Below are 27,832 nucleotides of genomic sequence, written 5' to 3'. Positions count from 1 at the left end.
TTATATATACTGTATAGATCAATGTGTAAGGCTTTGTCCTGTTATTGATATATAATACTTAGCGCTTTTTACTCCCCCCACATTTTTAATTAATTGCAATATGTACCAAATTCAACTTCTATAAGTATATATCTGTTATTTTAAGAGTACATTATTTTTTTCCCCTAATAACCTTATAGCTGGTTATTTACCATTGAATATAGATATTAAAGATATGTTTATGTTAGAATGAAGTCCAGACTTACTTTAAGAGGTCCCTTGCATTAGAGGAGCTAACAAAGATAAATATCCCACCTTGGTAAAATTGGCAAATGCCCTACTTATGCATCTCAGGCACCTCAACACCATCTAAGTGCCTCTTCTCTGCTGCAGGCAAAATAGCTTGCAAAAAGAGAGCCAGCCTCAGCCAGGAGCGTGTAGTCATGTTGACATTTTTGCCTTTCAATGCAAAGTTTCTGGAAGAATGAATAACAGAATATTATAAACAGTGATAGTTTACCTCTTTCTAGTTCAACCTCTTTTTCAAAAACTTTGTGGTTTTGTTTTTCTTTATTATAAAAAATTGTTCTGCTGCTTAAAAATTGGACAGCTTTTAGTCTAAAGTTTATTTGTAACAATCAGTTTGTGGGTTTTATTTAAAATATAAGATTTTTTTTTAATCTGATTAGCTGTTAATCAGAAAAATAATCGACCGATTGCAGTCCTGATAATCAGAGTGGCTTAAAGAGGTGTTGAGGTTCCAGCCTGTAATGCCTTTAAACAGGTATAATGTGTCAGACATAACTACTAGGAAATGTGAACAACAAAAGCATATACATACAGTCAGCTAGTGTGTTCTCCTCGAAGGCGGGGTTATCAAATCCATGATCATCAGTCCATAGTGGTAGGACAGTCGGTGTCACATTTCTCTCCAGCAGTGCAGTACCACTTCCTGTTTTGTCCGAGTCTGGTGATAATGCACCTTGATGGTCAGTCACAGGCGGCACATTATCAATCTCTATCTGCAGCTTGCTGACCCGTCGCTGGTCCAGTACCTCTCTCCGATGAGATGCACCAGGACACCTAGTGAGAAGAAACACCATTAAAAAAATGTATATCAAGCTCTGAAAAAGAAATTAAGATTTTGCCAGCAGAAAACCAAACCAACCAAGTTGTCCCTATTCCTGTCTAAACTGTAAGCTTAATTAATCTTCATATCCTGCTTAAAGTCAAACACATCCTGCTTTTGTGTACAAATTTGCACTTTGTCCGGTCCTGCCTAGAGAGACCAAAAAGCAAATAATATAACCAGCAAATTAAATAGATTGCAGCATTTTGAAAACCTAGGTTGCAGATACTATTTCTGGTTTATCTAGGGAGCATAGGACAAAGCACAATTTTTACACAAACTCAAGAAATACCAAATTTCTTTCTTTCATGACTCAGACAGAGCATGCACTTTTAAGCAACTTTTTAATTTACTCCTATTATGTTTTCTTTGTTCTCTTGGTATCTTTATTTGAAAATAAGGAATGTAAAGCTAAGAGAAGGACCATTTTTGGTTCAGTACCTGGGTAGCGCTTGCTGATTGGTGGTTACATGTACCGCCCCTGGCATTGCACAAGAGAGCAAAATAGCGCTCTTGTGCAATGCTGAATTACAGCAGCAGAATTCAGCCTGCCAGAGGCGGACAGGGGCGCATATGTATGCCACTGTCCACCATCATTTGATAAATCTACCCTATAGTTGCGAACCGTCAAGTTTTTCCCGCGACAGCCAGTTTTTAGCTTCCTGTCCCCAAGGTGCTGAACCACAAATGGGCTGGCTACTAAGCTTTACAATCCTGCTTTTTCACATAAACATACTAAGAGAATGATGATAAAACAGAATTTATGCTTACCTGATAAATTACTTTCTCTTGCGGTGTATCCAGTCCACGGATTCATCCTTACTTGTGGGATATTCTCATTCCCTACAGGAAGTGGCAAAGAGAGCACACAGCAAAGCTGTCCATATAGCTCCCCCTCTGGCTCCGCCCCCCCAGTCATTCGACCGACGGTTAGGAGAAAAAGGAGAAACCATAGCGTGCAGTGGTGACTGTAGTTTAAACAATAAATTCTAACCTGACTTAAGTGCCAGGGCGGGCCGTGGACTGGATACACCGCAAGAGAAAGTAATTTATCAGGTAAGCATAAATTCTATTTTCTCTTGCAAGGTGTATCCAGTCCACGGATTCATCCTTACTTGTGGGATACCAATACCAAATCTTTAGGACACGGATGAAGGGAGGGAACAAGACAGGTAACCTAAACGGAAGGCACTACTGCTTGCAAAACCTTTCTCCCAAAAATAGCCTCCGAAGAAGCAAAAGTATTGAATTTGTAAAATTTGGCAAAAGTATGCAGTGAAGACCAAGTCGCTGCCTTACAAATCTGTTCAACAGAAGCCTCATTCTTGAAGGCCCAGGTGGAAGCCACAGCTCTGGTGGAATGAGCTGTAATTCGTTCAGGAGGCTGCTGTCCAGCAGTCTCATAAGCCAATCGGATGATGCTTTTCAACCAGAAAGAAAGAGAGGTAGCCATCGCTTTTTGACCTCTCCTCTTACCAGAATAGACAACAAACAAAGATGATGTTTGTCTGAAATCCTTAGTTGCTTGTAAATAGAATTTCAAAGCACGAACCACATCAAGATTGTGTAAAAGCCGTTCCTTCTTAGAAGCTGGATTAGGACACAGAGAAGGAACAATGATTTCCTGGTTAATGTTCTTATTAAAAACAACTTTAGGAAGAAAACCAGGTTTGGTACGTAAAACTACCTTATCTGCATGGAACACCAGATAGGGTGAATTACGCTGCAAAGCAGACAATTCTGAAACTCTTCGAGCAGAAGATATAGCTACCAAAAACAAAACTTTCCAAGATAATAACTTAATATCTATGGAATCTAAAGGTTCAAACGGAACCCCTTGAAAAACTGAAAGAACTAAATTTAGACTCCATGGAGGAGCCACAGGTTTATAGACAGGCTTGATTCTGACTAACGCCTGTACAAACGCTTGAACATCTGGTACTGCTGCCAGACGCCTGTGTAAAAGGATCGACAGAGCTGATATCTGTTCCTTTAAGGAACTAGCTGATAAGCCTTTCTCCAATCCTTCTTGGAGAAAAGACAATATCCTTGGAATCCTAATCTTACTCCACGAGTAACCCTTGGATTCACACCAACAAAGATATTTCCGCCATATCTTATGGTAAATTTTCCTGGTGACAGGTTTTCTAGCTTGGATCAGAGTATCTATGACTGATTCAGAGAATCCACGCTTGGATAGAATCAAGCGTTCAATCTCCAAGCAGTCAGCTGCAGAGAAACTAGATTTGGATGCTTGAAAGGACCCTGTATTAGAAGATCCTGCCTCATTGGCAGTGTCCATGGTGGAACAGATGACATGTCCACTAGGTCTGCATACCAAGTCTTGCATGGCCACGCAGGCGCTATCAGAATTACCGAGGCCTTCTCCTGTTTGATTCTGGCTACCAGCCGAGGGAGAAGGGGAAACGGTGGAAAGACATAGGCCAGATTGAAGGACCAAGGCGCTACTAGAGCATCTATCAATGCCGCCTTGGGGTCCCTGGACCTGGATCCGTAAAGGGGAAGTTTGGTGTTCTGACGGGACGCCATCAGATCCAACTCTGGAATGCCCCAAAACTGAGTCAGCTGAGCAAATACCTCCTGATGGAGTTCCCACTCCCCCGGGTGAAAAGTCTGATGACTTAGGAAATCCTCCTAGTGATCCTCCGCCCACCTGATTATATTGGTTACTTCCTTCATCGCTAAGGAACTCCTTGTTCCTCCCTGATGATTGATGTATGCTACAGTCGTGATGTTGTCCGACTGAAATCTGATGAACTTGGCCGTCGCTAGCTGAGACCACGCCTGGAGCGCATTGAAAATCGCTCTCAGTTCCAAAATGTTTATCGGGGGAAGAGACTCTTCCCGAGACCATAGGCCCTGAGCTTTCAGGGAGCCCCAGACCGCGCCCCAGCCTAACAGACTGGCGTCGGTCGTTACAATGATCCACTCCGGTCTGCGGAAGCACATTCCCTGAGACAGGTGATCCTGAGACAACCACCAGAGAAGAGAATCTCTGGTTTCCTGGTCTAGTTGGATTTGAGGAGACAAATCTGCATAATCCCCATTCCACTGTTTGAGCATGCACAATTGTAGTGGTCTGAGATGGATTCGAGAAAAAGGGACTATGTCCATTGCTGCCACCATTAATCCGATTACCTCCATGCACTGAGCTACAGATGGCCGAGGAATGCAATGAAGAGCTTGGCAAGTGCTTAGAAGCTTTAACCTTCTTACCTCCGTCAGAAATATTTTCATTTCTACCGAGTCTATTAATGTTCCCAGGAAGGGAACCCTTGTGAGCGGGGACAGAGAACTTTTTTCAATGTTCACCTTCCACCCGTGAGACCTTAGGAAGGCCAGAACAATCTCCGTATGAGCCTTGGCTCTGAGAAAGGACGACGCCTGTATCAATATGTCGTCCAGATAGGGTGCTACTGCAATGCCCCACGGTCTTAGTACCGCTAAAAGGGACCCTAGCATCTTTGTGAAAATTCTTGGAGCGGTGGCCCACCCGAAGGGAAGGGCCACGAGCTGGTAATGCTTGTCCAGAAAAGCGAACCTTAGGAACTGATGGTGATCTTTGTGGATAGGAATATGAAGGTACGCATCCTTTAGATCCACGGTAGTCATATATTGACCTTCCTGGATCATCGGTAAGATTGTCCGAATGGTCTCCATCTTGAAGGATGGAACTCTGAGGAATTTGTTTAGAATTTTTAGATCCAGGATTAGTCTGAAAGTTCCCTCCTTTTTGGGAACCACAAACAGGTTTGAGTAAAAACCCAGTCCTCGTTCTGTAATTGGGACTGGATATATCACTTCCATCTTGAGTAGATCTTCTACACACGCCTCTTTCTTTGTCGTGTCTGTAGACAGACAAGAAATGTGGAACCTTCCCCTTGGAGGAGAGTCCTTGAATTCTAGAAGATATCCCTGAGCAACTATCTCTAATGCCCAGGGATCGTGAACATCTCTTGCCCAAGCCTGAGCAAAGAGAGAGAGTCTGCCCCCTACCAGATCCGGTCCCGGATCGGGGGCTACCCCTTCATGCTGTCTTAGTAGCAGCTGCAGGCTTCCTGGCCTGTTTACCCTTGTTCCAGCCCTGCAAAGGTTTCCAGGTTGCCTTGGGCTGTGAAGAGTTACCCTCTTGCTTTGCGGTCGCAGAGGTTGAAGCAGGACCGCTCCTGAAGTTGCGAAAGGAACGAAAATTAGCCTTGTTTTTAGCCTTAAAAGGCCTATCTTGTGGGAGGGCATGGCCCTTTCCCCCAGTGATATCCTTTAGATACACGGTAGTCATATATTGACCTTCCTGGATCATCGGTAAGATTGTCCGAATGGTCTCCATCTTGAAGGATGGAACTCTGAGGAATTTGTTTAGAATTTTTAGATCCAGGATTGGTCTGAAAGTTCCCTCCTTTTTGGGAACCACAAACAGGTTTGAGTAAAAACCCAGTTCTCGTTCTGTAATTGGGACTGGATATATCACTCCCATCTTGAGTAGATCTTCTACACAGCGTAAGAACGCCTCTTTCTTTGTCGTGTCTGTAGACAGACAAGAAATGTGGAACCTTCCCCTTGGAGGAGAGTCCTTGAATTCTAGAAGATATCCCTGAGCAACTATCTCTAATGCCCAGGGATCGTGAACATCTCTTGCCCAAGCCTGAGCAAAGAGAGAGAGTCTGCCCCCTACCAGATCCGGTCCCGGATCGGGGGCTACCCCTTCATGCTGTCTTAGTAGCAGCTGCAGGCTTCTTGGCCTGTTTACCCTTGTTCCAGCCCTGCAAAGGTTTCCAGGTTGCCTTGGGCTGTGAAGAGTTACCCTCTTGCTTTGCGGTCGCAGAGGTTGAAGCAGGACCGGTCCTGAAGTTGCGAAAGGAACGAAAAACAGAATTTATGTTTACCTGATAAATTACTTTCTCCAACGGTGTGTCCGGTCCACGGCGTCATCCTTACTTGTGGGATATTCTCTTCCCCAACAGGAAATGGCAAAGAGCCCAGCAAAGCTGGTCACATGATCCCTCCTAGGCTCCGCCTACCCCAGTCATTCGACCGACGTTAAGGAGGAATATTTGCATAGGAGAAACCATATGGTACCGTGGTGACTGTAGTTAAAGAAAATAAATTATCAGACCTGATTAAAAAAACCAGGGCGGGCCGTGGGCCCGACACACCGGTGGAGAAAGTAATTTATCAGGTAAACATAAATTCTGTTTTCTCCAACATAGGTGTGTCCGGTCCACGGCGTCATCCTTACTTGTGGGAACCAATACCAAAGCTTTAGGACACGGATGAAGGGAGGGAGCAAATCAGGTCACCTAAATGGAAGGCACCACGGCTTGCAAAACCTTTCTCCCAAAAATAGCCTCAGAAGAAGCAAAAGTATCAAACTTGTAAAATTTGGTAAAAGTGTGCAGTGAAGACCAAGTCGCTGCCCTACATATCTGATCAACAGAAGCCTCGTTCTTGAAGGCCCAAGTGGAAGCCACAGCCCTAGTGGAATGAGCCGTGATTCTTTCGTGATTCTTTCCGGCAGTCTCGTAAGCCAATCTGATGATGCTTTTAATCCAAAAGGAGAGAGAGGTAGAAGTTGCTTTTTGACCTCTCCTTTTACCGGAATAAACAACAAACAAGGAAGATGTTTGTCTAAAATCCTTTGTAGCATCTAAATAGAATTTTAGAGCGCGAACAACATCCAAATTGTGCAACAAACGTTCCTTCTTTGAAACTGGTTTCGGACACAGAGAAGGTACGATAATCTCCTGGTTAATGTTTTTGTTAGAAACAACTTTTGGAAGAAAACCAGGTTTAGTACGCAAAACCACCTTATCTGCATGGAACACCAGATAAGGAGGAGAACACTGCAGAGCAGATAATTCTGAAACTCTTCTAGCAGAAGAAATTGCAACCAAAAACAAAACTTTCCAAGATAATAACTTAATATCAACGGAATGTAAGGGTTCAAACGGAACCCCCTGAAGAACTGAAAGAACTAAATTGAGACTCCAAGGAGGAGTCAAAGGTTTGTAAACAGGCTTGATTCTAACCAGAGCCTGAACAAAGGCTTGAACATCTGGCACAGCTGCCAGCTTTTTGTGAAGTAACACAGACAAGGCAGAAATCTGTCCCTTCAGGGAACTTGCAGATAATCCTTTTTCCAATCCTTCTTGAAGGAAGGATAGAATCTTAGGAATCTTAACCTTGTCCCAAGGGAATCCTTTAGATTCACACCAACAGATATATTTTTTCCAAATTTTGTGGTAAATCTTTCTAGTTACAGGCTTTCTGGCCTGAATAAGAGTATCGATAACAGAATCTGAGAACCCTCGCTTTGATAAAATCAAGCGTTCAATCTCCAAGCAGTCAGCTGGAGTGAAACCAGATTCGGATGTTCGAACGGACCCTGAACAAGAAGGTCTCGTCTCAAAGGTAGCTTCCAAGGTGGAGCCGATGACATATTCACCAGATCTGCATACCAAGTCCTGCGTGGCCACGCAGGAGCTATCAAGATCACCGACGCCCTCTCCTGGTTGATCCTGGCTACCAGCCTGGGGATGAGAGGAAACGGCGGGAACACATAAGCTAGTTTGAAGGTCCAAGGTGCTACTAGTGCATCCACTAGAGCCGCCTTGGGATCCCTGGATCTGGACCCGTAGCAAGGAACTTTGAAGTTCTGACGAGAGGCCATCAGATCCATGTCTGGAATGCCCCACAGCTGAGTGACTTGGGCAAAGATTTCCGGATGGAGTTCCCACTCCCCCGGATGCAAAGTCTGACGACTCAGAAAATCCGCTTCCCAATTTTCCACTCCTGGGATGTGGATAGCAGACAGGTGGCAGGAGTGAGACTCCGCCCATAGAATGATTTTGGTCACTTCTTCCATCGCCAGGGAACTCCTTGTTCCCCCCTGATGGTTGATGTACGCAACAGTTGTCATGTTGTCTGATTGAAACCGTATGAACTTGGCCCTCGCTAGCTGAGGCCAAGCCTTGAGAGCATTGAATATCGCTCTCAGTTCCAGAATATTTATCGGTAGAAGAGATTCTTCCCGAGACCAAAGACCCTGAGCTTTCAGGGATCCCCAGACCGCGCCCCAGCCCATCAGACTGGCGTCGGTCGTGACAATGACCCACTCTGGTCTGCGGAATGTCATCCCTTGTGACAGGTTGTCTAGGGACAGCCACCAACGGAGTGAGTCTCTGGTCCTCTGATTTACTTGTATCTTCGGAGACAAGTCTGTATAGTCCCCATTCCACTGACTGAGCATGCACAGTTGTAATGGTCTTAGATGAATGCGCGCAAAAGGAACTATGTCCATTGCCGCTACCATCAAACCGATCACTTCCATGCACTGCGCTATGGAAGGAAGAGGAACGGAATGAAGTATCCGACAAGAGTCTAGAAGTTTTGTTTTTCTGGCCTCTGTCAGAAAAATCCTCATTTCTAAGGAGTCTATTATTGTTCCCAAGAAGGGAACCCTTGTTGACGGAGATAGAGAACTCTTTTCCACGTTCACTTTCCATCCGTGAGATCTGAGAAAGGCCAGGACAATGTCCGTGTGAGCCTTTGCTAGAGGAAGGGACGACGCTTGAATCAGAATGTCGTCCAAGTAAGGTACTACAGCAATGCCCCTTGGTCTTAGCACAGCTAGAAGGGACCCTAGTACCTTTGTGAAAATCCTTGGAGCAGTGGCTAATCCGAAAGGAAGCGCCACAAACTGGTAATGCTTGTCCAGGAATGCGAACCTTAGGAACCGATGATGTTCCTTGTGGATAGGAATATGTAGATACGCATCCTTTAAATCCACTGTGGTCATGAATTGACCTTCCTGGATGGAAGGAAGAATAGTTCGAATGGTTTCCATCTTGAACGATGGAACCTTGAGAAACTTGTTTAAGATCTTGAGATCTAAGATTTGTCTGAACGTTCCCTCTTTTTTGGGAACTATGAACAGATTGGAGTAGAACCCCATCCCTTGTTCTCTTAATGGAACAGGATGAATCACTCCCATTTTTAACAGGTCTTCTACACAATGTAAGAATGCCTGTCTTTTTATGTGGTCTGAAGACAACTGAGACCTGTGGAACCTCCCCCTTGGGGGAAGCCCCATGAATTCCAGAAGATAACCTTGGGAGACTATTTCTAGCGCCCAAGGATCCAGAACATCTCTTGCCCAAGCCTGAGCGAAGAGAGATAGTCTGCCCCCCACCAGATCCGGTCCCGGATCGGGGGCCAACATTTCATGCTGTCTTGGTAGCAGTGGCAGGTTTCTTGGCCTGCTTTCCCTTGTTCCAGCCTTGCATTGGTCTCCAAGCTGGCTTGGCTTGAGAAGTATTACCCTCTTGCTTAGAGGACGTAGCACTTTGGGCTGGTCCGTTTCTACGAAAGGGACGAAAATTAGGTTTATTTTTAGCCTTGAAAGGCCGATCCTGAGGAAGGGCGTGGCCCTTACCCCCAGTGATATCAGAGATAATCTCTTTCAAGTCAGGGCCAAACAGCGTTTTCCCCTTGAAAGGAATGTTAAGTAGCTTGTTCTTGGAAGACGCATCAGCTGACCAAGATTTCAACCAAAGCGCTCTGCGCGCCACAATAGCAAACCCTGAATTCTTAGCCGCTAACCTAGCCAATTGCAAAGTGGCGTCTAGGGTGAAAGAATTAGCCAATTTGAGAGCATTGATTCTGTCCATAATCTCCTCATAAGGAGGAGAATCACTATCGACCGCCTTTATCAGCTCATCGAACCAGAAACATGCGGCTGTAGCTACAGGGACAATGCATGAAATTGGTTGTAGAAGGTAACCCTGCTGAACAAACATCTTTTTAAGCAAACCTTCTAATTTTTTATCCATAGGATCTTTGAAAGCACAACTATCCTCTATGGGTATAGTGGTGCGTTTGTTTAAAGTGGAAACCGCTCCCTCGACCTTGGGGACTGTCTGCCATAAGTCCTTTCTGGGGTCGACCATAGGAAACAATTTTTTAAATATGGGGGGAGGGACGAAAGGAATACCGGGCCTTTCCCATTCTTTATTAACAATGTCCGCCACCCGCTTGGGTATAGGAAAAGCTTCTGGGAGCCCCGGGACCTCTAGGAACTTGTCCATTTTACATAGTTTCTCTGGGATGACCAACTTGTCACAATCATCCAGAGTGGATAATACCTCCTTGAGCAGAATGCGGAGATGTTCCAACTTAAATTTAAACGTAATCACATCAGGTTCAGCTTGTTGAGAAATGTTCCCTGAATCAGTAATTTCTCCCTCAGACAAAACCTCCCTGGCCCCATCAGACTGGGTTAGGGGCCCTTCAGAACCATTATTATCAGCGTCGTCATGCTCTTCAGTATCTAAAACAGAGCAGTCACGCTTACGCTGGTAAGTGTTCATTTTGGCTAAAATGTTTTTGACAGAATTATCCATTACAGCCGTTAATTGTTGCATAGTAAGGAGTATTGGCGCGCTAGATGTACTAGGGGCCTCCTGAGTGGGCAAGACTAGTGTAGACGAAGGAGGGAATGATGCAGTACCATGCTTACTCCCCTCACTTGAGGAATCATCTTGGGCATCATTGTCATTGTCACATAAATCACATTTATTTAAATGAATAGGAATTCTGGCTTCCCCACATTCAGAACACAGTCTATCTGGTAGTTCAGACATGTTAAACAGGCATAAACTTGATAACAAGTACAAAAAACGTTTTGAAATAAAACCGTTACTGTCACTTTAAAGTTTAAACTGAACACACTTTATTACTGCAATTGCGAAAAAACATGAAGGAATTGTTCAAAATTCACCAAATTTTCACCACAGTGTCTTAAAGCCTTAAAAGTATTGCACCCCAAACTTGGAAGCTTTAACCCTTAAAATAACGGAACCGGAGCCGTTTTTAACTTTAACCCCTATACAGTCCCTGGTATCTGCTTTGCTGAGACCCAACCAAGCCCAAAGGGGAATACGATACCAAATGACGCCTTCAGAAAGTCTTTTCTAAGTATCAGAGCTCCTCTCACATGCGACTGCATGTCATGCCTCTCAAAAACAAGTGCGCAACACCGGCGCGAAAATGAGGCTCTGCCTATGATTAGGGAAAGCCCCTAAAGAATAAGGTGTCTAAAACAGTGCCTGCCGATATTATTATATCAAAATACCCAGATAAAATGATTCCTCAAGGCTAAATATGTGTTAATAATGAATCGATTTAGCCCAGAAAAAGTCTACAGTCTTAATAAGCCCTTGTGAAGCCCTTATTTACGATCTTAATAAACATGGCTTACCGGATCCCATAGGGAAAATGACAGCTTCCAGCATTACATCGTCTTGTTAGAATGTGTCATACCTCAAGCAGCAAGAGACTGCTCACTGTTCCCCCAACTGAAGTTAATTGCTCTCAACAGTCCTGTGTGGAACAGCCATGGATTTTAGTGACGGTTGCTAAAATCATTTTCCTCATACAAACAGAAATCTTCATCTCTTTTCTGTTTCTGAGTAAATAGTACATACCAGCACTATTTTAAAATAACAAACTCTTGATTGAATAATAAAAACTACAGTTAAACACTAAAAAACTCTAAGCCATCTCCGTGGAGATGTTGCCTGTACAACGGCAAAGAGAATGACTGGGGTAGGCGGAGCCTAGGAGGGATCATGTGACCAGCTTTGCTGGGCTCTTTGCCATTTCCTGTTGGGGAAGAGAATATCCCACAAGTAAGGATGACGCCGTGGACCGGACACACCTATGTTGGAGAAATTAGCCTTGTTTTTAGCCTTAAAAGGCCTATCTTGTGGGAGGGCATGGCCCTTTCCCCCAGTGATATCCGAAATAATCTTTTCAACTCGGGCCTGAAAAGGGTCTTTCTCTTGAAAGGAATATTCAGTAACTTTGTCTTAGACAACACATCGGCCGACCATGATTTAAGCCAAAGCGCTCTGCGTGCCATGATGGCAAAACCAGAATTTTTCGCCGCTAACTTAGCTAATTGAAAAGCGGCATCAGTGATAAAAGAATTAGCCAGCTTTAACGCCTTAATTCTATCAATAATTTCGTCATATGAGGTCTCCGTCTGGAGCGACTCCTCCAGCGCCTCAAACCAGAAAGCCGCTGCAGTAGTTACAGGAATAATGCAGGCAATAGGCTGGAGAAGGAAACCTTGTTGAACAAATATTTTCTTTAGTAAACCTTCTAATTTTTTATCCATAGGATCTTTGAACGCACAACTGTCTTCAATTGGTATGGTTGTGCGCTTAGCTAGTGTTGAAACTGCCCCCTCTACCTTAGGGACCGTCTGCCATGCGTCCCGTCTAGGATCAGTAATGGGTAACATTTTCTTAAAGATGGGGGGGGAACAAAGGGTACACCTGGTCTCTCCCACTCCCTATCCACAATATCCGCCACCCTCTTCGGGATCGGAAACGCATCAGTGTATACAGGGACTTCTAGATATTTGTCTATTTTACACAATTTCTCTGGGACCACCATGGGGTCGCAATCATCCAGCGTAGCTAATACCTCCTTAAGCAGTACGCGGAGGTGTTCCAGCTTAAATTTAAATGCTAAGGAATCTGATTCTGCCCTCTGAGAAACCTTTCCAGTGTCAGAAATTTCTCCTTCGGACAGCCCGTCCCTCACCGACACTTCAGAGTGTTGTGAGGGTACAACAGATAAATCCTCCAAAGCTTCTGATTGCTCATACTCTGTTCTTAAGACTGAGCTATCACGCTTTTTAGGAAAAACTGGCAGTTTGGATAAAAATGCTGCAAGGGAATTATCCATGACTGCTGCTAATTGTTGTAATGTAATAGGGGCCAATGAGCTAGAGGTACTAGGCATCGCTTGCGCGGGTGGTGGTGTCGACACATGGGGAGAGGAAGGTGGGCTATCCTCATTACCTTCTGTTAAAGAATCATCTTGGGATACATTTATAAGTGAAACATCATGATCTTTAAAATGTTTAGACACATTAGCACACTCAAAACACAAATGTAAAGGGGGTTCCACCATGGCTACTAAACACATAGAGCAACGTCTATCTGTAGGCTCAGACATGTTAAACAGACTTAGACAGCACTCAAATACTGAAAAATACAATTTGAGAAAAAATGGTGCTGTGCCTTTAAATAATAAAAAGCGCTCACTTTTTTACTAAATCACAAAAAAAGATCCAATCTTTCTTTTTACCACACTATCTTAATGCTTTGGTATGATTGCACAGTAAGTTTCAAGTCAATTAACCCCTTAATGGCCGAACCGGAGCAACCTAAAGATGACAACCGGTTAGCAAACTACAGCACCGTGCCACAGCAATCTGCTGTGGCCCTACCTTGCCCCTGGGGATTAATTTGAGAGAAATAAGCCTCTATGAAGTCCTCAAGTATTCTTTGGACCCTCCACATGAAGCTGCATGAACCTGTCAGCAATATGAACTGCGCAACTGAGGCGCGAAATTTAGGCCCCCTCTCTCTCCACTCCGGAGTTGTGGGGCCTTCAAAACCCTCAATAGGTGTCTAAAATTCTGCCATGCGGAATAAAAACCCCATAAACCACTCCAAAAGTAATAAAAACTTGTACAATCGTCATATATTCACTATAAAATAATCGATTGCCCCTTAACAGTGTCCACCAGTTTGTTAGCCCTGTTAATTAAGCCTTCCTTCTATACTGAGTCTCAGAATATGGCTTACCTTCCCCACATGGGAATTCATGTCAGTCTTCTAGCATTACTAAGTCTTGACTAGAAAAAGATGACTGAATATACCTTGTAGCAGTTAAGCCTGCAAAACTGTTCCCCCCAACTGAAGTTTTCTGGTACTCCTCAGTCCTGCGTGGGAACAGCAGTGGATTTTAGTTACAACATGCTAAAATCATTTTCCTCTCAGCAGAATTCTTCTTCACTTTCTGCCAGAGAGTAAATAGTACAAACCAGCACTATTTAAAAATAACAAACTTTTGATTGAAGATATAAAAACTACAAATCTAACACCACATTCACTTTACCCTCCCGTGGAGATGCTACTTGTTAGAGCGGCAAAGAGAATGACTGGGGGGGGGCGGAGCCAGAGGGGGAGCTATATGGACAGCTTTGCTGTGTGCTCTCTTTGCCACTTCCTGTAGGGAATGAGAATATCCCACAAGTAAGGATGAATCCGTGGACTGGATACACCTTGCAAGAGAAATTGATATAGGAGTAAATTAGAAAGTTGAGTAAAATTGCACGCTCTATCTAAATCATGAAAAAATCATGGGTTTCATATCCCTTTTAATATTAAATTTATAATCTCTATTAAAAGAAGGGTAAACACCCAGTAATTACAATATTTTTTCTGCAATCCATTGACATACTGGGTGTTTTGAATGCAAAAATACCTTGTTTATTTTAATTATTTTTAATTGCCAATCTTCATCCATCACTTGCCTTATCAGGATATATTACTATAACAAAGCTAGCCATGATCGTTATGCTAGTATTAGTTTCTTTGTTTTGTAGTTTCATATCAGATAATCTCTGCTAAGGCCAATTAGGGACAAATATGTGGCAGGTTTAGGCTTATGCACTTCCAATTCGCAGAACTATAGCACAATTACAGGAAAGGGGTCAAAATAAATAATGCAATATTCTACAAAGTTGTATTGCATAATTAAACATATTATATTACAATCTTAAATTGTTTACTATCCCTTTAAGAAATAGCTGAAAGCAGTAATTTTGTGTCTTGTTTTTTTTTTTTTTTTTACAAATGTATGAGAACTCAAAGACAATAAGGTCTTTACAATGTGAAGATTTTTAAACAACTTTGTCAAGCAATAAACAATATTTTAAACATCAAGATCACCAAAAAGTAAGGATAAAAAAAAAACAAAACTCAATAATACAGTCTTAACGTACTGAAGTTGTCATGACAGTATCCCTCTAGCATCCTGGTTGTCAGGGGCAACCACATCCTATTTTTAAAGCCAAGAGTCTAATGCAAATTATGAAAAATAAAATGGCGTCTTTTAAAAAGATGGAATTTATGCATTTTCTGTTTCACTTCTGATATGAACCATTATCATGCTGATGAAGAAAACAGAATGTACTTTGTGTACAGAATGGAGGTTGCAGTCTGTGGCATTTATCTTTTGCGGCACAGAGCTATATTTTCTCTTGGTAATCTGAAATAGTTTTAAAACAAATAAAGTCTAGAACATTACATGGCCCAGTGCTTTATCTGCATTAAAAGCTGCACAGAATTGCTAAATTGGTGTAGCTTAAAGTTAATTTGCTGTACATCCAAAAGGCAATATTACTAAGCAGAAAGTCCAGTGTAAGCAATAAAAGAATTAAACGTTCAAGATTCTCCATGCAAAATTATTAATGATATCCTTTGTGTACTTTTAAAGAACGAGCGATGGTAGTGCAAATACTTGCCATGTATTAAAGAATTTGAGATGGTAATATAAAATTATACAGTACATTTTATATATATATATATATATATATATATATATATATATATATATATATATATATATATATATATATATATATATATATATATATAACCTCAGTAATATAATATAATTATTTATTTTGTCCCCCTTTTCTGTAGTTCCATTCTAAAATTGAAGTGCAGAACACTGTTATATTCCACACAGCCATTGGCTGCACACTCTGGTGACCTTTTCATAACTGTCCCCAATAGGCAGAGATGGTAACCTAAGTTACAACATGGCAGCTCCCATTGTTTTATAGACACTAAAATTTTACACTTATTTTGTCTATATTTAAACACCTAATAAAACTTTAAAAAATACATCTACATGTGATTCTCAGACTAATCTTTTCTTTGAATGCATCATTCTATCTATCATTTATTTAGCGTTTAATGTCCCTTTAAATAACCTTTGCTTTTGTGTTTGCCCCACACTCAATAGATAAGACAAAAAGCAAATTCTGTAACCTTCAAATAAAGTAGTTGGCCTAGGTAATCATTTGAAGCAGCGTGGGATAAAGCATCATTTTTATAGAAATGGAAGAGTTGTTTAAAAAGTCATGAAACCCAAAGTATTTATTTTGCAATTCAGATAGAACATATAACTTCAAACAACTTTTCAATTTACTTCTATTCTAAAATTTGCTTCAATCTCGCGATATCCTTTGTTAAAGAAGCAACTATGCACTACTGGGAGCTAGCCGAGCTGAGCACATTGGGTGAGTCAGTAAGAAGAGATCTACACATGCAGTCACCAATCAGCAGTTAGCTCCCATTAGTGCATCGCTGCTTGTGAGCCTACCTAGGTATGCTTTTAAACAAACAAAACCAGAGTACTAAGCAAATGAGATAATATATGTAAATTGGAAAGTTGTTTAACATTGCATATTCTATCTGAAAGGGTGGTTGATTCATGGAGTAAACTTCTATTAGAGGTGACAAGGACAAACACTTCTATGCTACAAACTAGATAAGTTTACACTTTTAGGAAGTTTTGGGCATATGGTTCTGTTTCCTTGTAAAGAGGCTGGTAGTATAAAGAGATTTTGAATTATGTTTTGCTGCAGGTTCGCATACATCCTCATTACATTTTGCAAGCACCTGCCAATGTTGTCAACTAACACGGTTGACCTCATTCCCATTTAGGGCTAGATTACAAGTGGAGCGCTAATTTATTGTGCACCTGTCATTACAAGTGGCTGGTTATTGCTAGGTTGCGGTAGCAATTAGCGCTCAAAAAACTAACCAGAAGTCAGACCTCTGGTTAATTTTTAAAATGTCCCTCAAAATAAAATGTAAGGTCCCTTTTTTAAAATAAAAAAATGTTTTTTGTTGTATTTTTTTAAACTGCACTAAGCAGTTTTTAGGGGTTTAAGTGTGAGGGTGTGGGGTGTTAGAAAAAAAAAAGGCACTAAAAAAGTGTCTTTACATAGCAGTCTATGGGACACTGTGTGTTCTCTATAAATATATGTGTATATGAATATATACTTATATATATTTATGTGTTTATATATGTATATACACATATAAACACATAAATATATATGTATTTATTCATATACATATAAATCTGCTGCCCAACGCTGCGTGACTTGAGAACGAGGCTCCCGATGGAGCTTATGGAAGTGTGCATTCGCATTGCGGGTCGCTTCAAATACCAGTGCAAAATTGTGTGTGCTGGTATTATGAGTGGAGCGCAAATAGCGCAATTCTGTGCTCCACTTGTAATCTGGCCCTTAATGTTTTGTGATTATGTAGGTTTTAGAAGAAAGGCTAAAAGTTTAACCCAATGGCATAACAGGCTTGTTTTGTGCATGCAGCCTTCACTTGTGACAAAGTCAATCACAACAGACAAATGCATAAAAAAAAAAAAAACTATATAATTTACATCTATGTCAGACTATTATGGTTATATAGTATTGTTCTCAGTTGTATTCTATATCTTATACATATAAATATATTTCAAGATTTCATATATTGTATATTAATATTTATAGATACATTTTATATCAAATAGAATACACCTAGATTACAAGTTGTGCGTTTGTGTTTTAACACTGAAAAATGGCCATTTCAGTGTTAAGACAGCACCGCAGCCATTACATACAAGTCTTGTCGGTATAGCTGTACCGCAAGCCTTTTAGCCGGTAACGCAACGTCAGTCACGCACACGTAAAAATTATGTTTTTTCATGGGACTTCCATAGTGCAGCCATTCTGAGTTTTGTAGTGAGGCTCAAAAGCTTGCGTTGCAGCCTATACCGACAAGATCCGTTTCGCCATCTGAGAGCAGTAGTTATGAGTTTTACGCAAAGAAACTGTTACATAAAACTCATAACTAAAGTGTTACAAAGTACACTAACACCCATAAACTACCTACTAACCCCTAAACCGAGGCCCTCCCCCATCGCAAATACTATATTAAATGTATTAACCCCTATTCCGCTGCTCCCCGACATCGTTACCACTATAATAAAGTTATTAACCCCTAAACCGCCGCCCTCCCGCATCACAAACACTAATGAAATATTATTAACCCCTAATCTGCCGCCCGCCCACATCGCCCCCACTGTACTAAAGTTATTAAGCCCTACACTGCCGCCAGTATAATAAACCTATTAAACCCTAAACCTCAAGTCCCCCCACAACGAAATATACTAAATTAAACTATTAACCCCTAAACCGAAAGCCCCCACATCGTAATAAACTAATTTAAGCTAGTAACCCCGAAACCTAATGCCCCTCTAACTTTATAATAAAATTACAATTTCCCTATCTTAAATTAAATTCAAACTTACCTGTCAAATTAAAAAAAAATAAGTTTAAACTAACAATTAAACTAATATAACTATTAAACTAAAATTAAACTAACTACCAATTAAATAAACTATATTACACATAAAAAAAATCCTAACACTACTCTAAAAATTACAAAGTATCTAATTACAAAAAATATAAAAGAGTAAATTACATAAAATAACAAACACTAAATTACGAAAAATAACAAACGAAATTATCAAAAATAAAAAAGAATTACACCTAATCTAATAGCCCTATAAAAATAAAAAAGCTCACCCAAAATAAAAAAAAAAACCTAGCCTACAATAACCTACCAATAGCCCTTAAAAGAGCCTTTTGTAGGGCATTGCCCTAAGTTAAACAGCTTTTACCTGTAAAAAAATACAAAGACCCCACCAACAGTAAAACCCACCACCCAACCAACTCCCCAAAATAAAAAAACCTAACTTTAACAAAAACCTAAGCTACCCATTGCCCTGAAAAGGGCATTTGTATGGGCATTGCCCTTAAAAGGGCATTTAGCTCTTTTGCATTGCCCTTAAAAGTGCATTTAGCTCTTTTATGAAAAGCCCAAACCCTAAACTAAAAAAAACACCAAAAAAAACTTAAAAAATCCTAACACTAACCCCCGAAGATCCACTTACAGTTACTGAAGTCCCGCTTGAAGGATCTTCATCCCGGCGGCTCCATCTTCATCCCGGCGGCAGGCGGCTCCATTTTCATCCAAGCGGCATCTTCTATCTTCATCCCGGTGGCGTCTTCTATCTTCATCCCGGCAGGGCAGAGCGGGTCCATCCTGAAGACATCCGGCGTGGAGCATCTTCTTCATATGGTCGCCGCCGTATACTGAATCTTCAATGCAAGGGACGCGATTCAAAATGGCGTCCCTTGCAATCCTATTGGCTGATTTGATTTTGCAAATTCAAATCAGCCAATAGGATGAGAGCTACTGAAATTCTATTGGCTGATTTAAACAGCGAATAGAATTTCAGAAGCATCTCATCCTATTGGCTGTTTTGAACAGCCAATAGGATTTCAGTAGCTCTCATCCGGGGGAAGCATGCACGAGCATGTTTAAACAGTGCCTGTATTGTGTGCGGCATGGAGCTCAACGCAGCAATATATCGCACGCACAAGCCAGCTGTTTGAAAACTTGTAATGGCTGTGCTATAGAAGGTTAAATAACGCAACTTTTGTTGCGTTCGTTAATTTCCCTATAGCGCACATAACTCGTAATCTAGGTTATAGGAAACTATATATTTTATATGATTTATACAATTTTATTGGCTATGTACTGTCTGCTTTTCACTTACTTTAACATTAGCCAAAAATCTGTGCACATTAACATCAGCATTTGATCAGCTGAAAGTATTTAACTACCTTATGAATTGAATGAAAATTAATCCAATTAGCCTAGATTCAATACAATTCTATTGTTAAACTAACACCTTATAGATAATATTATGCAGGATAAAACATGCTGCAACATCATGAAAACCATCACATAATTATGGACCAGCCCCCTATCACAGATGTGAGTTGTGAGATCAGTTCTATAATAATCAATAGAGCAACATCTGGTTTTTAACCCTTTGAGTGCTACTCACTTTCCCACCTGGGTGCTAATATTTTCTAAGGTTTTTTTTAATTTTTGAAACAAAAAGTTTTAACTTTTTTACAGACCCATAAAACATACACTGTTGGAAAGGTTAGACGAGTACCTTTCCAACAGCGGGTCTTGGGTGTCTGTAGCTGCTTAGATGCCTGAGATACAGGCTTCTAAGCAGCATGCCCCCTCCTCCTATACTTAACATTGTTAAGTATAAATAAAGTTGTGCGGTGACGTCATCACTTAATTGTGTGTGACGTCACCGTACATCACGTGAAGCCCCGGGGTAGGAGCGGTTAGGAGCCCCCAGATCTCCCTCAAGGTGGGAGAGTGCTCATGACGGCTCTGAGCCGTCATTAGCACCAGAGTTAAAAACTCTGTGACGGCTCAGACCCGTCATTAGCACTCAAAGGGTTAAATGTTAACTTTTTGACACATAGAACTGTTAAAGGGACAGTGCAGCTGTAGCTTCCCTTTAATTTGTTCCAGTGATCCATTTTACCTGCTGGAGTGTAGTAAATTGTTTATAAATAGATCATTTACATTTATTTCATCATTTGAAATAGATTATTTTGGCTGTGGTATCTATACTGAAAGTTTCTATACTTAACTATTTGCTATAGAGAAGCAGTGTAAGAAATTACACTCCCAGTGGGCTTTAGGAGAGATTAGTAATACAATGTACATTTTCAATTGTTTCTTTCTAAGTATTGGGCTTTGGTATACAGACAGAGATAATATAAACAAGGTTGTGTGTGTACAGGAGACCTAATTTCCCAGCAAGCTCAACCCTTTTTAATGGGTTATGGTTTCAAAGAACAAAAATAAATCTAAATAAGCAATTTCTCATACATTTTATACTCTGCAGCTGGAATATCAAGTCATTGGAAACACATTAAAGGATACAACTATTTTACAGTACACTGTCCATCACAAAAATGCATTTAAAACATTTTTAAACTAAAGAATTGAATTTAAAAAATAAAACCACTCAATCCAACATATGCAAAAATAAAATGTATGCTTACCAGATAAATTCCTTTCTTTCCTGGCAGGGAGAGTCCACAACTTCATTCCTTACTGTTGGGAAATACAACACCTGGCCACCAGGAGGAAGCAAAGACACCCCAGCCAAAGGCTTAAATATCCCTCACTTCCCCTATACTCCCAGTCATTCAGCCGAGGAAAAGTAGGAGAAACATCAGGGTATAAAGGTGCCAGAAGAAAGTATAAAAAGGGAGCCGCACAAACAAAATATCTTACATGTGGGGTTGTGGACTCTCCCTGCCAGGAAAGAAAGGCATTTATCTGGTAAGCATACATTTTGTTTTCTTTCCATAAGGCAGGGAGACCACAACTTCTTTCCTTACTGTTGGGAAAACCATACCCAAGCTCCAGAAGACACTGAAGGAATAACGGGAGCGAACAAAAAGGAGGCGGATCCTAGTCTGAGGGCACCACAGCCTGCAAAACCTTTCTCCCAAAAGCTTCTTCAGCCGAAGTAAACACATCAAAATTGTAAAATTTAGAAAAAGTATATAAGGAGGACCAGATAGCTGCCTTACAAATCTGCTCCAAAGAGGCCTTGTTCTTAAAAGCCCAGGAAGAAGCTCCTGCTCTAGTGGTATGAGCCGTTATCCTCTCAGGAGGCTGTCATCCGGCTGTCTCATAAGCTAGGCGGATGACACTCCTCAACCAGAAAGACAAGGAAGACGTAGTGGCCTTCTGACCCCTACGTTTACCTGCATAGATGACAAACAAAGATGAAGATTGTCTGAACTCCTTAGTAGCCTGAAGGTAATTTCAAGGCATGAACCACATCTAGATTGTGAAGCAAACGTTCCTTCATCGAGGAAGGATTGGGACACAAGGAAGGAGCAACAATCTCTTAATTAATTTTCCGATCTGACACCACCTTAGGAAGGAAACCTAACTTAGTATGTAAAACCGCCTTATCGGAGTGAAAAACAAGGTAAGGGGGATCACACTGCAAGGCAGAAATCTCCAAAGACCCTGCGAGCAGAGGCAATAGCCAACAGAAACAGAACCTTCCAGGATAACAGTTTAATGTCAACAGTATGCATTGGCTCAAACAAAGCCTTCTGCAACACACGAAGAACAAGGTTGAGACTCGAAGGTGGAGCCACCCTTCTAAACACAGGCCTGATCCTATTCAGGGCCTTAACAAAGACCTGCACATCCGGAAGCTCAGATAATCTCATGTGCAGCAACACCAAAAGGGCCGATAGCTGTCCCTTCAGGGAAGTAGTAGATAGACCCTTCTCCAGTTCATCCTGGAGAAAGGGGAAAATTCTGGCAACCTTATGCCAAGAAAAATCAAGCTCTTCACACCAGTGCAGATAAGTCCGCCACACCTTATGGTAGATGCGTTGAGTAACCAGCTTACGAGCTTGAATCAAAGTGTCAATAACACTCTCAAAGAAACCTCTCTTGGCTAAGCGTTCAATCTCCACACAGTCAATCTCAGAGAATCTAGATTTTGATGAAGGAAGAGACCCTGTTGTAGCAGGTCCCTGCGACAGGGTAACCTCCATGGAAGAGATGAGAACATTCCCACCAGATCCACGAACCAAGTCCTTTGCGGCCAGGATGGAGCAATTAGAATCACTGGTGCTCGCTCCTGCTTGATCCGAGCCACCATGCGGGGGAGAAGAGGTAATAGAGGAAATAGATATACGAGTCTGAACTTCCAGGGAACCGCTAGAGCATTAGTTCTGCTTGAGGATCCCTCGATCTCGACCCATACCTGAGTAGTTTAGCATTTAGATGGGAGGCCATGAGGTCTATCTCCGGCATCCCCCATCTGTAGCATATCTCTGCAAATACCTTGGGGTGGAGAGACCATTCCCCCGTGTGAAAAGATTGCCTGCTGAGGAAGTCTGCTTCCCAGTTGTCCACACCCAGAATGTGGATGGCTGACAGCATACAGTTTTGGGTCTCCGCCCATTCCAGGATCTGAGAAACCTCTTGCATAGCTAAGGAACTCCTCGTTCCTCCCTGATGGTTGATATAGGCTACCGAAGTTATATTGTCCAATTGGAAGGCATGAATATTGCCTAAAGTTCCAAGATATTGACCAGCAACGTGGACTCCTCCTGAGTCCACAGACCCTGTGCACTCCAAACGGCTCCCCAGTCGGATAGACTTACATCCGTAGTCACAATCTCCCAGGACGGTCTCGAGAAGCACGTGCCTTGGGACAGGTGATCTTGACAGAGCCACCAAGAGAGCGAATCTCTTGACAGGCTGTCCAGTATTATCTGTTGGGACAGGTCTGAATGGTCGCCATTCCATTGTCTCAGCATGCATAGTTGTAAGAGTCTGAGATAGAATCTGGCAAAGAGAATGATGTCCATACAAGACACCATGAGGGCAATCACCTCAATACACTGGGCCACCAAAGGACTTAGGGAGGTCTGGAGGGCAAGGCAAGCTGATGTTAGCTTGCAACGTCTCTGATCTGTTAGAAAGATCTTCATGGATACCGAGTCTTTAACTGTACCCAGGAAATTCACCCTGGTATGTGGAGTAAGAGAACTCTTTTCCAAGTTTATCTTCCATCCATGTGACTGAAGAAGACTTCTTCCATCCATGTGACTGAAGAAGACTTAGAAGGAATTCTGAGTCCTCCCTTGCTAGATGAAAAGATAGTGTCCCGTTCGCAACCTAAAAAGGCAGTCCTCTTCTCTGGCCTTGTAGACAGTCTGGAGAGAAGGAATCTGCCCCTGGGCAGATGGGACTTGAATCCTATCCGGTATCCCTAGATACGACCTCCAGAACCCAAGGGTCCTGAACATACTGAAACCAAGTGTCTGAGAAAAGTGACAATCTGCCCCCTACTTTATGCCGACTTGTTATCGGCGTGCTTCTTTTTTAACCAGAGAGCTTGGTGGGCTAGAACCACAAAACCTGAAGCCTTTGCTTTCAGGCGAATAATTTGCATATTCGCATCAAAGATGAAGGAGTTAGCAATTCTTAATGCATTAATTTTCTCCTGAATATCCTCGAGGGAAGATTCCACCTCAATAAGTTCAGACAGAGAGTCACACCAGTAGGTAGCTGCTACTGCTGCAGCAGGTTGGAATAAAAATCCTGTGTGTTGGAACATTCTCCTCAGGAAAGTTTCAAACTTCTTGTCCATAGGCTCTCTAAAGGACGAACTATCCATAAGGGGGATAGTAGTACACTTATCTAGCGTTGAAATGGCAACATCCACTTTAGGTATGGAACCCCACAATTCTATTTGAGAGTCAGGGACTGGGAACGATTTCTTAAAAATTGCAGAGGGACAAAAAAGGAAGTTCTGATTCTTTCCAATTCTTTACTAATAATGTTCGCCATACGAACTGGTACAGGAAAAGTCTGTGGGACCTTCCTGTGTTCGTAGACCCTGTCTAACTTAGGGATCTTAGGGTCCTCAGGTAGCTTAGCCTCTGGAACCTCTAGCGTAGACAGGACCTCCTTTAGTAAAAAACACGAATATTCAATTTTGAATCTAAAGGAGGGTTCCTCCGCCAGAGGAGACTTAGTAACAGACGTCTCCGACTCAAGTTCACCCTCTGACGCTACAGAGGTCAACTCATCCTCGGATAGTGGAGACATACAGGCTAGATCCGATAGGAATTTAGATGACTCTAAGGCGGGAGAACTATGTTTAACCTTTCTCTTAAGTTTCCCAGAGATAAGTAGGGCACTCAGGGCTGCAGACACCGCTGATTGTAGCTACGCGCTAAAGTCCGCAGAAAAAAGGACCAGATGGAGAATTAGCTGTGCCGCAGGGAACTGCATGTGAAGCGGTTTGAGTAGACAGGGCAGGAATCTCTCGGATCATAGAATCCGGAGTCTTTTTTAAGGTATAGCAATGAGGCTTTTACAAATACACATTCCAACAGCCTTGTGAGCAGCCAAAAGTCATAATATTTCACAGACATTGACCTGTCGAAAATCATTACTGACTTTAAAGGGGCAGTAAACACCTTGAGATTTTCATATAAAATATTTAGTTATGTGTAATGAAACAACTTATTTTGCGCCCCCTTTCTTATAATTTAGCTCTTAAAATTGAGCAATTTCTAATTCTCAGAAATGGTAAAGCACGTTGGTGCTACATATTTGTCCCTATTTGGCTTTCTCAGATAACAACTACAACTTTATGAAAGTGACTAGCCTGGTAGTCTGTGGATTAAAGCTACACGGCCAGATTACAAGTTTTGCGTTAGAGGCTATGCGGTGCTAACGAGCAGTTTTCTCTCACCGCTCACTTACCTACAGAGCTGGTATTACGGGTTTTAACAAACCCGGCATTAAAAGGCAAGAAGTGAGCGTAGAGCAAAATTTTGCTCCTTACCGCACTCCAATACCAGCGCTGCTTAAGTCAGCGGTGAGCTGGTCGTACGTGCTCGTGCACGATTTCCCCATAGGAATCAACGGGGAAAGCCGGCTGAGAAAAAGTCTAACACCTGCCAAAAAGCAGCGTAAAACTCATTAACGCAGCCCCAATGATTCCTATGGGGAACACACATTTTATGTTTACACATAACACCCTAACATGAACCCCGAGTCTAAACACCCCTAATTTTACACTTATTAACCCCTAATCTGCCGTCCCAGACATCGCCGCCACCTGCACTATATTTATTAACCCCTAATTTGCCGCTCCAGACACTGCCGCCACCTACATTATACTTATGAACCCCTAATTTGCTTCCCCCAACATCGCCGACACCTACATTATATTTAATAACCCCTAATCTGCCGTCCCCAATGTCGCTGCAACCTACCTACACTTATAAACCCCTAATCTTCTGCTACCTATGTGTAATGAAACAACTTTGAAATATATTTTCATTACTTATTTTGCCCCCCCCCCTTCTTATAATTTAGCTCTTAAAATTGAGCAATTTCTAATTCTCAGAAATGGTAACGCACGTTGGTGCTACATATTTGTCCCTATTTGGCTTTCTCAGATAACAACTACAACTTTATGAAAGTGACTAGCCTGGTAGTCTGTGGACTAAAGCTACACGGCCAGATTACAAGTTTTGCGTTAGAGGCTATGCGGTGCTAACGAGCAGTTTTCTCTCACCGCTCACTTACCTACAGAGCTGGTATTACGGGTTTTTACAAACCCGGCATTAAAAAGCAAGAAGTGAGCGTAGAGCAAAATTTTGCTCCTTACCGCACTCCAATACCAGCACTGCTTAAGTCAGCGGTGAGCTGGTCGTACGTGCTCGTGCACGATTTCCCCATAGGAATCAACGGGGAAAGCCGGCTGAGAAAAAGTCTAACACCTGCCAAAAAGCAGCGTAAAACTCATTAACGCAGCCCCAATGATTCCTATGGGGAACACACATTTTATGTTTACACATAACACCCTAACATGAACCCTGAGTCTAAACACCCCTAATTTTACACTTATTAACCCCTAATCTGCCGCCCCAGACATCGCCGCCACCTGCACTATATTTATTAACCCCTAATTTGCCGCTCCGGACACTGCCGCCACCTACATTATACTTATGAACCCCTAATTTGCTTCCCCCAACATCGCCGACACCTACATTATATTTAATAACCCCTAATCTGCTGTCCCAAATGTCGCTGCAACCTACCTATACTTATTAACCCCTAATCTTCTGCCCCCAACGTCGCCGCCACTATAATAAACATATTAACCCCTAAACCGCCGCACTCCCATCTCGCAAACATTAGTTAAATATTATTAACCCCTAATCTTCCGTCCCTAACATCGCCGCAACCTACCTACATTTATTAACCCCTAATCTGCCGTCCCCAACGTCGCCGCCACTATACTAAATGTATTAACCCCTAAACCTAAGTCTAACCCTAACACCCCCTAACTTAACTATAATTAGAATAAATCTAACTAAAAATTCCTATCATTAACTAAATAATACATATTTTAAACTAAATACTTACCTATAAAATAAACCCTAAAATAGCTACAATATAACTAATATTTACATTGTAGCTATCTTAGGGTTTATTTTTATTTTACAGGAAAGTTTGTATTTATTTTAACTAGGTAGAATAGTTATTAAATAGTTATTAACTATTTAATAACTACCTAGCTAAAATAAATACAAAAGTACCTGTAAAATAAAACCTAACCTAAGTTACAATAACACCTAACACTACACTATAATTAAATAAATTAACTAAATTAACAACAATTAAATAAATTAAATTAAATTAGCTAAAGTACAAAAAAACAAACTCTAACTTACTGAAAATAATAAACAAATTACAAGATAATTAAACTAATTACACCTAATCCAATAGCCCTATCAAAATAAAAAAGCCCCCCCCCCCCCAAAAAAAAAAACCTAGCCTAAACTAAACTATCAATAACCCTTAAAAGGGCCTTTTGCGGGGCATTGCCCCAAAGTAATCAGCTCTTTTACCTGTAAAAGAAAATACAAACAACCCCCTCAACAGTAAAACCCACCACCCACACAACCAACCCCCCAAATAAAATACTATCTAAAAAAAACTAAGCTCTCCATTGCCCTGAAAAGGGCATTTGGATGGGCATTGCCCTTAAAAGGGCAGTTAGCTCTTTTGCTGCCCAAACCCTAATCTAAAAAATAAAACCCACCCAATACACCCTTAAAAAAACCTAACACTAACCCCCTGAAGATCGACTTACTGTTCTGAAGACCGGACATCCATCCTCAAGGAAGCGGCAGAAGTCTTCATCCAACCGGGCCAAAGTCCTCAATGAAGCCTGGAGAAGTCTTCATCCAAGCCGGGCGAAGTGGTCCTCCAGACGGGCAGAAGTCTTCATCCAGACGGCATCTTCTATCTT

The 27,832-nt window shown here is 41.7% G+C and overlaps 1 protein-coding gene across 2 annotated transcripts in view; it reads right to left on the bottom strand.

Moving 5' to 3' along the window:
* Positions 1 to 27,832, bottom strand: part of LNX2 (ligand of numb-protein X 2) — a 459,961-nt gene that overhangs the window by 179,867 nt on the left and 252,262 nt on the right. For both annotated transcript variants that reach the window (XM_053708490.1, XM_053708491.1), the window contains exon 3: positions 821 to 1,062. In XM_053708490.1, coding sequence (XP_053564465.1) covers positions 821 to 1,062 — 242 coding nt within the window. The remainder of the gene's footprint in view (positions 1 to 820; positions 1,063 to 27,832) is intronic.

Source organism: Bombina bombina, chromosome 3, assembly GCF_027579735.1.
Source record: "Bombina bombina isolate aBomBom1 chromosome 3, aBomBom1.pri, whole genome shotgun sequence".
NCBI classification, from domain to species: domain Eukaryota; kingdom Metazoa; phylum Chordata; class Amphibia; order Anura; family Bombinatoridae; genus Bombina; species Bombina bombina.
Note: the sequence above shows the minus strand (reverse complement) of the source record. Positions and strands in the feature narration are given on the sequence as shown.